The following is a 12,565-nucleotide window of genomic DNA, read 5'->3' on the forward strand; positions in this document are numbered from 1 at the left end:
TCATGCTGAAAGACCCAGCCATGTCTCATCTTCAATGCCCTTGCTGATGGAAGGAGATTTTCACTCAAAATCTCTCGATACATGGCCCCATTCATTCTTTCCTGTACACAGATCAGTCGTCCTGGTCCCTTTGCAGAAAAACAGCCCCAAAGCATGTTTCCACCCCCATGCTTCACAGTGGGTATGGTGTTTTTCTGATGAAATTCAGTATTCTTTCTCCTCCAAACACGAGAACCTGTGTTTCTGCCAAAAAGTTCTATTTTGGTTTCATCTGACCATAACACATTCTCCCAGTCCTCGTCTGGATCATCCAAATGCTCTCTAGCGAACCGCAGACGGGCCTGGACGTGTACTTTCTTCAGCAGGGGGACACGTCTGACAGTGCAGGATTTGAGTCCCTGGCGGCGCATTGTGTTACTGATAGTAGCCTTTGTTACTGTGGTCCCAGCTCTCTGTAGGTCATTCACTCGGTCCCCCTCGTGTGGTTCTGGGATTTTTGCTCACCGTTCTTGTTATCATTTTGACGCCACGGGGTGAGATCTTGCTTGGAGCCCCAGATCGAGGGAGATTATCAGTGGTTTTGTATGTCTTCCATTTTCTTATAATTGCTCCCACAGTTGATTTCTTTACAACAAGCGTTTTACCTATTACAGATTCAGTCTTCCCAGCCTGGTGCAGGTCTAGAATTTTGTCTCTGGTGTCCTTCGACAGCTCTTTGGTCTTGGTCATAGTGGAGTTTGGAGTGTGACTGACTGAGATTGTGGACAGCTGTCTTTTATACCGATAAGGAGTTAAAACAGGTGCCATTAATACTGGTAATGAGTGGAGCCTCGTTAGAAGAAGTTAGACCTTTTTGACAGCCATAAATCTTGCTTGTTTGTAGGTGACCAAATACTTATTTTCCACTCTAATTTGGAAATAAATTCTTTGAAAATCAAACAATGTGATTTTCAGTTTTTTTTTCTACATTCTGTCTTTCATGGTTGAGGTTTACCCATGTTGACAATTACAGGTCTCTCTAATCTTTTCAAGTGGGAGAACTTGCACAATTAGTGGTTGACTAAATACTTATTTGCCCCACTGTAAATTATTGAAAAATCATACAATACAACCCCTAGCAAAAGTATGGATTTACCAGTCTCGGACAAGCACTCACTCAGACATTTGATCATGTAGAACAAACTCAGATAAAAAGCATGAAGAAATAATTAATTAGTTCAAAAGTGCAACTTTATTGAAGATTTAACCACAGCCATCTCCCCAGTGCCTTTGCCTGACATGCAGCCCCATATTATCAAGGACTGCGGGAATTTTGATGTCTTCTTCAGGCAGTCATCTTTGTAAATCTCACTGGCACAGCACCAAACAAAAGTTCCAGCATCATCACCTTGTCAAGATTCAAGAATCCGAATTGGGCAAGGTGCCAAGAGTCAAGAATCAGCTTTGGACAAAGTGATGATGCTGGAACATTTGTTTGGTGCTGTTCCAGTGAGATTTACAAAGATGACTGCCTGAAGAAGACCTCAAAATTCCCTCAGTCCTTGATGATATGGGGCTGCATGTCAGGCAAGGGCACTGGGGAGATGTCTGTGGTTAAATCTTCAATAAATGCAGAAGTTGACATTGAAATTTTAGACAGCTTTCTTATCCTTTCAATTCAAAATATGTTTGTCATTTTCCAAGATGACAATGCATTATGCCACAGAGCTAAAACTGTTCAAGCATTCCTTGAGAAAAACTCATCCAGTCAATGTCATGGCCTACAAATAGCCCAGATCTCAACCCTATTGTTAGTCTGTGGTGGAAATTGGAAAAAAATGGTCCACAGTAAGGCTCCGACCTGCAAGTAAACAATCTGCCATTTTAGTATCCATGGTGAATTCGGAACAAAATTGACAGCATCCCAGCTAGGATGAGGAATCAATGAGGAATCTCAACAGCAGATTTCAAGAATGCATTTGTACAGGAGTACGCCATTTAAAGAACGTTATTTAAAAAATATAAAAATCCATCATTGTTTGTTAAATAGCATGTTTTAAGGTTTCACTTACTACATATAAACCATTTTTCTTCAATCACTTTTGTGGTTTTATTGGATTGTTAAAAAGTTCACTTTTTTGGGGGGGGGGGGTCGCCCTGTATTTGCGATTATTGCTTTGTCAGACACCGACTAACCTATTGGCTCCCATTGACGGCCATAGACATCCAATCTGTTTAAAATGGGAGGGTTCGCAGCGAATGAACAAACGTTGATTCAAAACCAACTATCTTCAAAACAACGGTTAGTATGCATTTTTCTTCTTTCAGTTTTTATTTAAAAACATATAAATTAATAAATAAGCACATTTAAAAGATTAAAATCCAAATAAAAAATATATATAAATAAATGAATAATATTCCAAAGAATAAAAAAATAATTAGAAATTTAAAAATATATAATTAAAAACAAACAATACAATATTTAAAAAAAAAAAAACAATAGTTAGTATTTATTTTTTCTTCTTGCATTTTTTATTTAAAAACAAAATGAATAAATACATTTAAAAGATTAAAAAACAAATTTAAAAATATTTAGTTTTCCTCATTTGTTTAATCTATATATATACTGTAAAAGTAAAAATGTAAAAATAAAAGAAATATTAGTATTTATTTTTCCTTTTTATTTTTTAAATAAATGAATAAAATTCCAAAGAATAAAAATTAATTAAGATAATTAGAATTTTAAAAAATATTGTATCATTTGTTATTAATTATATAACAAAAATTTATTTTCAAAATAGAAGTATTTTTTTCTTCTTCTAAAATTTAAAATAAATAAATAAATAAGCACATTTAAAAGATTAAAAACCAAATTTCAAAATATTTAGTTTTCCCCATTTTTTAATCTATAAAACATATACTGTCAAAATAAAAAATGAAAAATAAATATGCTTATTTATTTTTCCCATTTTATTTTTTAAATAAATGAATAAAATTCCAAAGAATAAAAAGGCTACGACATGCAAGGATGATCTGGCAACTGCAATCAAAGAGAGTTGGCACCAAATTGATGAAGAATACTCAAGTCCATGCCTCAGAGACAGCATGCTGTTATAAAAGCCAGAGGTGGTGCAACTAAATACTAGAGATGTGTTTTGATTGTTATTTCTTTGTTTGTTTCTCATGATTCCATATTTTTTTCCTCAGAATGGAGTGATTCCATATATATTGCCTTGCACTTGCTCTATAAAATTAACATTTACTGACCACCACATTTTTTTAATACATCTGTTTTAGTGTTTCTGAATGCTAAAGAGTTGCACTTTTGAACTAATTCATTATTTTTTCAAGATTTTTATCTGAATTTGTTCCACATGATAAAATGTCTGAGTGAGTGCTCGTCCGAGACTGGTGATTCCATGCATTTTGCTAGGGGTTGTATGAGTTCCGGATTTTTATTTTTTAAGATTATGTCTCTATAAGAGGATATGCATCTATGATTAAAATTTCAGACCTCTACCTATGTTCTAAGTGTATGAAATTGCAAAATCACAAGGGGTGCAAATACCTCTGCTCCTCACTGTAACTATCAGATGTAGACACACAAAAAAAGTCTCAAGATACCAGGCCCAGGAAGATAGACAATAGGAACGTTGCTGTTTTTATTCAAAATTTCCATTTTTGTAAATTTCAAGGAGACTAATACCCTATCGGAATGTTTTAAAAATTCAGCCCCTAAAGCCAGTTTAACTTAACAACATGAAATTTAGTCAATATGTCCATTATGTGTATACGCACAAAAAAAGTCTCTTGAAGCAATACTCGAAAAGACCCAACAAGTCAGGCAATTGGCTTTGAAGCAGCCCTTTTTAAGCTGTTTTTGTTACTTTGCACCTCTGCAAATGATTTGTCATGATGAGATGCAGCAGGGTTTAGTATGTCAGACACCCACGTACACACGCACACACCCGCACTAGAGCAGACTAGACAGACAGGGCGGGCTTTGTTTAACAGCAGTCTGCTGGAAATGCTCCACCACCCCCCAACAACCGCACACAGTGTTTTTCTCACACTTTTTTTTTTTTTTTTTTTAACGCGGTGCACCGAGAGGTCACCCAGACACACACGGGCGTCTAGACAGCACACACAGAGCTGTAAATGTCTGACTGCACACATACACAAATTATTTCAACCGTATTGTATTTCATTCATTCGTTATCTGTACTTGAATGGATTAGACGTCTATTGCCGTCAAAGGCAATGAAACTTGGTCATTCAACAGCAGCCGTCCTGAAAATGAAATGTTAAAATATTTACTTTTTGATAGTTTTTATCGAGTTTTCTCATTGATAAGTTTGTTGGGCTTTTGTGATTTTATTGTTAGCTAAAAAATGGTAACGTTGCAAAATTCATTATTCGTTATTTCCATTTTTTTCTTATATTTAATGACTGAATTTCCATATAGATTTTGATGATGTCATCGTTTTATTAAGATAAAATTTTTCAGTCATCATTTTATTATTGTTATCATCGCTATCACATTTTGCTGAGATCATTACTTATGTTTGTTGCTGTTTCTGAATTTTTCAGATTTCACTTATTACGATATAATTTTGGGGGGACAAAATATGGCAATATAACTTTAATGAAAGATTCTTTGCAAATTACCGTATTGGCCCGAATATAAGACGGTGTTTTTTGCATTGAAATAAGACTGAAAAAGTGGGGGTTGTCTTATATTCGCAGTGTAGACATTATACCCATTCATGACGCTAGATGGCGCCAGATATCATTGAAGCGATGTTCTGTCATGACAGATCTCAGCTACTCTCAAGTTTAACCAGTTTGCATTATTTTATTGCAATGTTTTTCCTTATTCAGATTTGTTTCAAGACTACAGTTACAATTAGGCTTCACTTTGATGGTTAATGCAGTTATTGCAATTTTGTTGTTTTATCACAATAGATTAGTTTATTTACATTTCAAAAACCAGAAGCCATACATTTACAAATGTGATTGCACTTTAGTTTACATATTTAAATGTTCAGATATTAAGATTTGAATGAGGCAAAATAACATGCATTTTCTCTCAAATATATTGTTATAATCATGTGTTTCAGATGTACTGTAATTATTTTCTGTATAAAAATTAATATGGTGTTCAAATTTTTTTTTTTTCAAACTTGAGTTTTGAAAAAGAGGGGGTCGTCTTATAATCAGGGCCGTCTTGTATTCCGGCCAATACGGTACATTTTTTACAGTGATTACAAAATGCAGTTGTTTGCTCTTAAAAAAATCCAGCATGGTTACATTATTGCTGTATCCTCATGTTAGTGTTAACAAACTACAGCACTACAGTGGTATGAAAACGTATCTGAACCGTTTGGGATTTCTTACATTTCTGCGTAAAATCACCATCAAATGTGATCTGACCTTTGTCAAAATCACACAGATGTAAAATCAGTGTCTGCTTTAACTAAAACCACTCAACCATTTATAGGTTTTCACATTTTAATGAGGATAGCACGCAAACAATGACAGAAGGGGGAAACATAAGTAATTGAACCCTCTGGCTAAGGAGACTTAAAGAGCAATTAAAACAAATTTTTACCGAACAATTTAAGTCGGGTTTGTGCCCAATCACTGATGAATGGTTTAAAGCTGCCCTGCCCGCTATAAAACACACCTGCTAAGAATTGTCCTGATGAGAAGCATAGTCTGATGTGCATTATTGCTCGGTCAAAAGAGCTGTCTGAAGACCTGCGATCAAGGATTGCTGATTTGTATAAAGCTGGGAAAGGATACAAAACCATCTCTAAAAGTCTGGATGTCCATCAATCGACAGTCAGAGAAGTTGTCTACAAATGGAGAGAGTTTGGCACTGTTGCTTCTCTCCCAAGGAGTGGCCGTCCACCGAAGAGGACGCCAAGAGTTCAGTGCAGAATACTCAGAGAGGTAAAAAAAGAACCCTACAGTGTCTGCTTAAGACTTACAGAAATCACTGGCACAGTCCAATATTTCTGTGCACGCACCAACTATCTGCAAAACTATGGCCAAAAATGGTGTTCATGGGAGGACTCCACGGAGGAAGCCACTGCTGTCTAAAAAAACATTGTTGCTCGTTTAATATTCGCAAATAGACACTTGGACACTCCACAGACTTTTTGGCAAAAATATTTTGTGGACTGATGAAACCAAAGTTTGGGAGTAACACACAACATCATGTGTGGAGGAAAAATAGAACAGCTCACCAATATAAACACCTCATCCCCACCGTGAAGCATGGTGGAGGGAGCATCATGATTTGGGGCTGTTTTGCTGCCTAAGGGCCCGGACAACTTGCAATCATTAATGGAAGAATGAATTCAAAAGTTAATCAGGATGTTTTTCAGAAAAACCTAAGGCCGTATTTCAGACAGATGAAGCTAAAAAGAGGATGGATGCTGCAACAAGACAACGATCCAAAACACAGAAGTAAATCAACTTCAGAATGGTTTCAGAAGAACGAAATACACGTTCTGGAGTGGCCAAGTCAAAGTCCAGACTTGAACCCAATTGAGTTGCTGTGGCATAACCTATAAACAGCGATTCATGCCAGACATCCCAGGAATCTGACTGAACTACAGCAGTTTTGTAAAAGAATGGGCCAAGATTAGTCCTGATCGATGTGCCAGACTGATCTACAGCTACAGGAAGCGTCTGGTTGAATCCAAAGGGGGACCACAAAATATTAAATGTGATTGTTCACTTACTTATTTTTCCCCCTTCTGTCATTGTTTGAATGCTATCCTCATTAAAATATGAACCTATAAATGTTTGGGTGGTTTTAGTAAAAGCAGACACTGTTTTTTCATCTGTGTGATTTTGACAAAGCTCAGATCACATTTAATGGTGATTTCATGCAGAAATGCGAGAAATTCCAAAAGGTTCAGATACTTTTTCATACCACTGTAACTAAAGTTGCCAACTGATTTACTTAATTTTTACGATTTTTTTCTATCTATATATCAACAATTACACCACAAAAATCGAACTAATGGTATTTCTTGAATTCCTTATATTAGAAACGTATTTTTTTTAATTTCGCTGTTTTCTTGACCACCGATATTTTTGTTCTCGCTACAATCGTATAGTAATATCAGCAGTAGTTTATCGTTAAAATTACGTTTCATGTCTAGTTATCTAAAGTTGGCAACTGAATTATTATATTTTTACAATGTTTTCGATGTATATATCAACAATCACGCAACACAAATCATATTCATGGTATTTCTAGAATGCCTTTTATCGGAAACTATTTTCTTTAACTTCGCTGTTTTCCTGACGACCGGTATTTTTTTTCTAGCTTTGATCGTATCATGAGATCATCAGTTTATCGTAAAAAAATGTCGCTTCGTATCCAGTTAACTAAAGTTGGCGACTGAATCACTTCATTCTTACGATGTTTTCAATCAATATATCAACAATCACGCCACAAAAATCGTACTAATAGAATTTCTTGAATTCCTTTTATTTGACACAATTTTTTTTTTAAACTTCGCAGTTTTCCTGACGACCGATATTTTTCTTCTCGCTACGATTGTATCATGATATCAGCCGTAGTTATTCGTAAGAACGACGTTTCATATCCAGTTAACTAAAGCTGGTGACTGAATGACTTCATTTTTACGATGTTTTCCGTCAAATATATCAACAATCACACCACAAAAAACGTACTGATAGCATTTCTTGAATTCCTATTATTGGAAACTATTGTTTTTAAACTTCGCCGTTTTCCTGACGACCGATATCTTTCTTCTCGCTACGATCATATAATAATATCAGCAGTAGTTTATCGTTAAAATTACGTTTCATGTCCAGTTATCTAAAGTTGGTGACTGAATCATTATATTTTTATAATGTTTTCGATCAAATATATAAATATTGAATAAATATCGTGATATCAGCAGTAGTTCATCGTAAAACTTTCATGTCCAGTTATCTAAAGTTGCCGACTGAATCACTTCATTTTTATGATGTTTTCAAACAATTAATCGAAAATCGCACGACAAAAACCGTAGTAATGATCATTCTTGAATTCATTTTTCCCAATAAATTTTTCCAATTTCCCTGTTTAACTGACGAACACAATTTTTATTCTCCCACGACCATATCGGGATATCGTCTACGTATGACTCACCACATGTTTGCGTCTCCACACAGATATCATGATTGTGCGTCCCCGTCGAAGGATGCATGGCTTCCGATATTTAGACGACGAGTGAAAGTAACACAAAAATAAAAGGAAAAAAAGATGGAAGGGAACGCAATGGCGGGTGCGTCCTCACCGGCCGGCCGACACACACTAAATGTGGGTGCGCAAAGTTACTCGCCCCTTTTTTTCCCAGCCGCATTCCCACACAAAAGTGAAACAGCTGAGCGACCCCCCCTTTTGGTTGTGAACAAAAGGGGGCACTATTGGGTGGGGGGCGTCTGGCAAAGACAGATGGGTTACTTGGGGAGCTGCATGTCATATAATGTGGAGCTCAACTTTTAACTTGTTGGTGTGTTCAGTGACAGTACGAAATTCTGCAAAAACACGATCATGAGATAAGACGCAGTTTGTTTTGACTTTGATAGCTACTTTTGCAGCGATGCGGTGTCCTTTAAATGGCGTCTGAATGCATTCTTGAAATATGCTGTTGAACACTGTTGAAAAAAAAATTTTTTGCGTATGGGCAGACAGGAACAAGTGGGAGCACTGCGAGACAGTGACCTTCAGCAAGTTAAACAATGTGCCATTTTAGTAACTATGGTGAATTTGGAACAAAATTCACAGCATCCCAGCTCAGATGAGGAATCTCAACAGTAGATTTTAAGAATGCATTTGTACAGGAGGACACCATTTAAAGAATGTTATTAAAAAAATAATTAAATTCCATCATTGTTAAATTTTATGTTTCAAGGTTTCTTTTACTATATAGGAAACCATTTTTCTTCAATCACTGTGTGGTTTTATTGGATTGCTAAAAAGTTCACTTTTTTGGGGGGGGGGGGGGGTCGCCCTGTATTTGCGATCATAGCTTGGTCAGACACTGACTAACTTATTGGCTCCCATTGACGGCCATAGACATCCAATCTGTTTGAAAAGGGAGGACTGGCAGCGAATGAACAAACGTTGATTGAAAAACAACTATCTTCAAAACAATAGTATTCATTTTTTTCTTCTTTCAGTTTTGATTTAAAAACATATAAATTAATAAATAAACACATTTAAAAGATTAAAATCCAAATAGAAAATGTTTTTTAAATAAATGAATAAAATTCCAAAGAATAAAAAATAATTAGAATTAAAAAAATATATGATTAAAAACAAACAATACAATATTTTTTTTTCATTAAACAATAATTAGTATTTATTTTTTTCTTCTTGCATTTTTTATTTAAAAACAAAATAAATAAGGACAGTTAAAAGATTAAAAAACAAATTAAAAATATTTAGTTTTCCTCATATTTTAATCTAAAAAATATATATTGTAAAAGTAAAAATTTAAAAATAACAGAAATATTAGTATTTATTTTTCCTTTTAGTTTTTAAATAAATGAACAAAATTCCAAAGAATAAAAAATAATTAAGATATTTAGAATTAAAAAAAAAAAATATATATATATATATATATATATATATATATATATATATATATATATATATATATATATATATATATATATATATATATATATACAGTGGGGAGAACAAGTATTTGATACACTGTCAATGGATTTTCCCATTGGCAGTGTATCAAATACTTGTTCTCCCCACTGTGTATATATATATATATATATATATATATATATATATATATATATATATATATATATATATATATATATATATACAAAAATACAATAAATAAAATTTATTTGAAATAAAATTTATTTTCAAAGTAAAAGTATTTTTTCTTCTTGCATTTTTAAATTTTTTTAAATAAATAAATAAGCACATTTAAAAGATTAAAAACCAAATTAAAAACTATTTAGTTTTTCACATTTTTTAATCTATAAAATATATACTGTAAAAGTAAAAAATTTAAAAGAAATATGCTTATTCATTTTTCCATTTTATTTTTTAAATAAATGAATAAAATTCCAAAGAATAAAAAATAATTCATATAATTAGTATTTTTTTTTATTATAATTAATGACAAATAATACAATAAATACAATTTATTTTCAAAACAATAGTTAGTATTTATTTTTTCTTGCATTTTTTTGTTTAAAAACATAAAATAAATAAAAAATAAAATAAAGCACATTTAAAAGATTAAAAACCAAATTAAAAATATTATTTTCCCCCCATTTTTTAATTTAAAAAAATATATACTGTAAAAGTCAAAATTTAAAAATAAATGTATTTATTTTTCCTCTATATTTAAAAAAAAAATAAATGAATAAAATTCCAAAGCATAAAAAAATAATTTAAATAATTGGAATTTCAAAAATATATCATTAAAAACAAATAATACAATAAATACAATTTTATTTTTTTGTCCCTTTTTTTTATGTAAAAAAAAAAAATATTCATACAGAATAATTTTTTTTTTTTTAAATGATAAATAAGTGAATACTTACTATTGGGAAGCTCAAAAAGCAGATTTGGACCAAAAAAAAAACAAACAAACATTTCTCCAGTTAACTATTTTCTTCATTTTTTTAATCCAAAAAATGATTTAAGATAAAGATCATGTTCACTGACTGATTACTAAACAACAAAATAATCTAGCGAAATACTTTTCTTCTGATCTTACATTTGTGTCCTTCTTGAACACCAAAAAAGGCAAAAAAAACAAAAAAAATCAGTAAGTTGGAAAAAAAAAAAGTGAAAAATTGAGGGAGGAAAAGAGAGCCAAAAGCTCCTCCCACTGTCGCCGGCCGGTCGCACCGTGACTCGGCAGTCTGGCCGCACACACAGCTGAGTGTGTGTTTGTGTGTGAGTGTGCGGGTCACACAGTTTGCTTGCCAATTTCCATGAGAAAGCCTATATAGAGAGAACACACACACACACATTGACTTTGTGCCGCCCGGTCATGCACACCGAGGCCAACAAGTGTGGGAACTTTGCTCACTAAAACTCCCACAGATATGCGGGCATGTGTTTAAAACTGTCTGGAGCCTACAATTAATAGTGAAATATTAACACACTGGCTGCCATTGATGCCGATACTTACTAACTACCACAACACATATCACATTGAGACTTTTGGGATGTGCTCTCAGACCAAAAATGGTCTTCATTGAAGGAATTCCCATTCATTTCAATGGTTGAAATAATTGACATTTGGGATGCTTTGCAAAGTAAAGCATATATTGTATACACGTATAAAAATTTGCCTTTTTTTCTGTCCACTTTTTCAGCACGCCCACATGCGATGCAGACTGTTTTGATTTCAATGCCAAAAATAGTTCAAATTTTGAAAAAGTTTCAAGTAACATTTGATGCTACTTGTCCTAATTTTTCAAAACATCAAAACATTCACATTCAGCCAGTTTTTGGCAAAATTTGACAAAAACTTTGCCGTACATTTTCAACGGCACATTCAAATTCCCAAGAAATGTTTCAATTCACTTCTATTGATTATAATTGCTACGTGTCCTAGTTTTTGTCAACTTCGTTTCATTCATACATGCAGCCAATTTTTGGCAAAATTCCACCAAAAATTAACAAAAACGTTGCCATACATTTTCAATGGCACGTTCAACTCCAACGGAAACATGTCCATTCACCTCTATTGATTTTAATGGCTATGTGTCCTCGTTTTTGTCAATTTTGTTTCATTTCATTCACAGATCAAGCCAGTTTTTGGCAAAATTCCACCAAATTTTGACAAAAACTTCTCCATACATTTTCAATGGCACATTCAACTCCCATTAAACCGTTCCATTCATTTCAATTGATTTGAATGGCTACCTGTCCTAAATTTTTCAACTTCATTTCATTCACACATGCAGCCAATTTTAGAAAAATTCCACCAAAATTTGACAACGACCTCTCCTTCCATTTTCAACGGCACATTCAACTCGCACGAAAACATTTCCATTTACTTCTACTGATCATAATGGCCACATGTCCTAGTTTTTGTTAACTTAGTTTCCTTTCCATCACACATTCAGCCAATTTTTGGCAAAATTCCGCCAAAATTAGACAAAAATTTCGCCAGACATTTTCAATGGCACATTCAACTCCCATGAAAACGTTTAAATTCACTTCTATTGATTTTAATGGCTCCCTCTCCTAGATTTTGTCAACTTTATTTCATTTAATTCATACATGCAGCCAATTTTTGGCAAAATTCCACCAAACTTTGACAAAAACTTCACCATCCATTTTCAATGGCACATGTAACTCCCACGAAAGCGTTTCTATTTACTTCTATTGATTATAATGGCTACGTGTCGTAGTTTTTGCCATTTTCATTCACACGTGCAGTTATTTTTTTTAACATCAACATTTCAACGTCAACATTTCTTTCACACGGGAAGCCAGTTTTTAGCAAAATTCCGCCAAACTTTGACAAAAACTTCTCCATACATTTTCAACGGCACATTC

The 12,565-nt window shown here is 33.5% G+C and overlaps 1 protein-coding gene across 4 annotated transcripts in view; it reads right to left on the bottom strand.

Moving 5' to 3' along the window:
• The window catches only part of pmepa1 (prostate transmembrane protein, androgen induced 1), a 32,793-nt gene that overhangs the window by 10,778 nt on the left and 9,450 nt on the right, over positions 1-12,565 (bottom strand). Inside the window, exon 1 of one of the 4 annotated variants that reach the window (XM_057846325.1) lies at positions 8,159-8,404. The exons of the other annotated variants lie outside the window; for them this stretch is intronic. Coding sequence (XP_057702308.1) covers positions 8,159-8,216 — 58 coding nt within the window. The 5' untranslated portion in view covers positions 8,217-8,404. Of the gene's footprint in view, positions 1-8,158; positions 8,405-12,565 lie in introns of those variants that run through there. 4 annotated transcript variants of the gene reach the window in all.

This window comes from Corythoichthys intestinalis, chromosome 9 (assembly GCF_030265065.1).
Source record: "Corythoichthys intestinalis isolate RoL2023-P3 chromosome 9, ASM3026506v1, whole genome shotgun sequence".
In the NCBI taxonomy this organism is placed as follows: Eukaryota; Metazoa; Chordata; class Actinopteri; order Syngnathiformes; family Syngnathidae; genus Corythoichthys; species Corythoichthys intestinalis.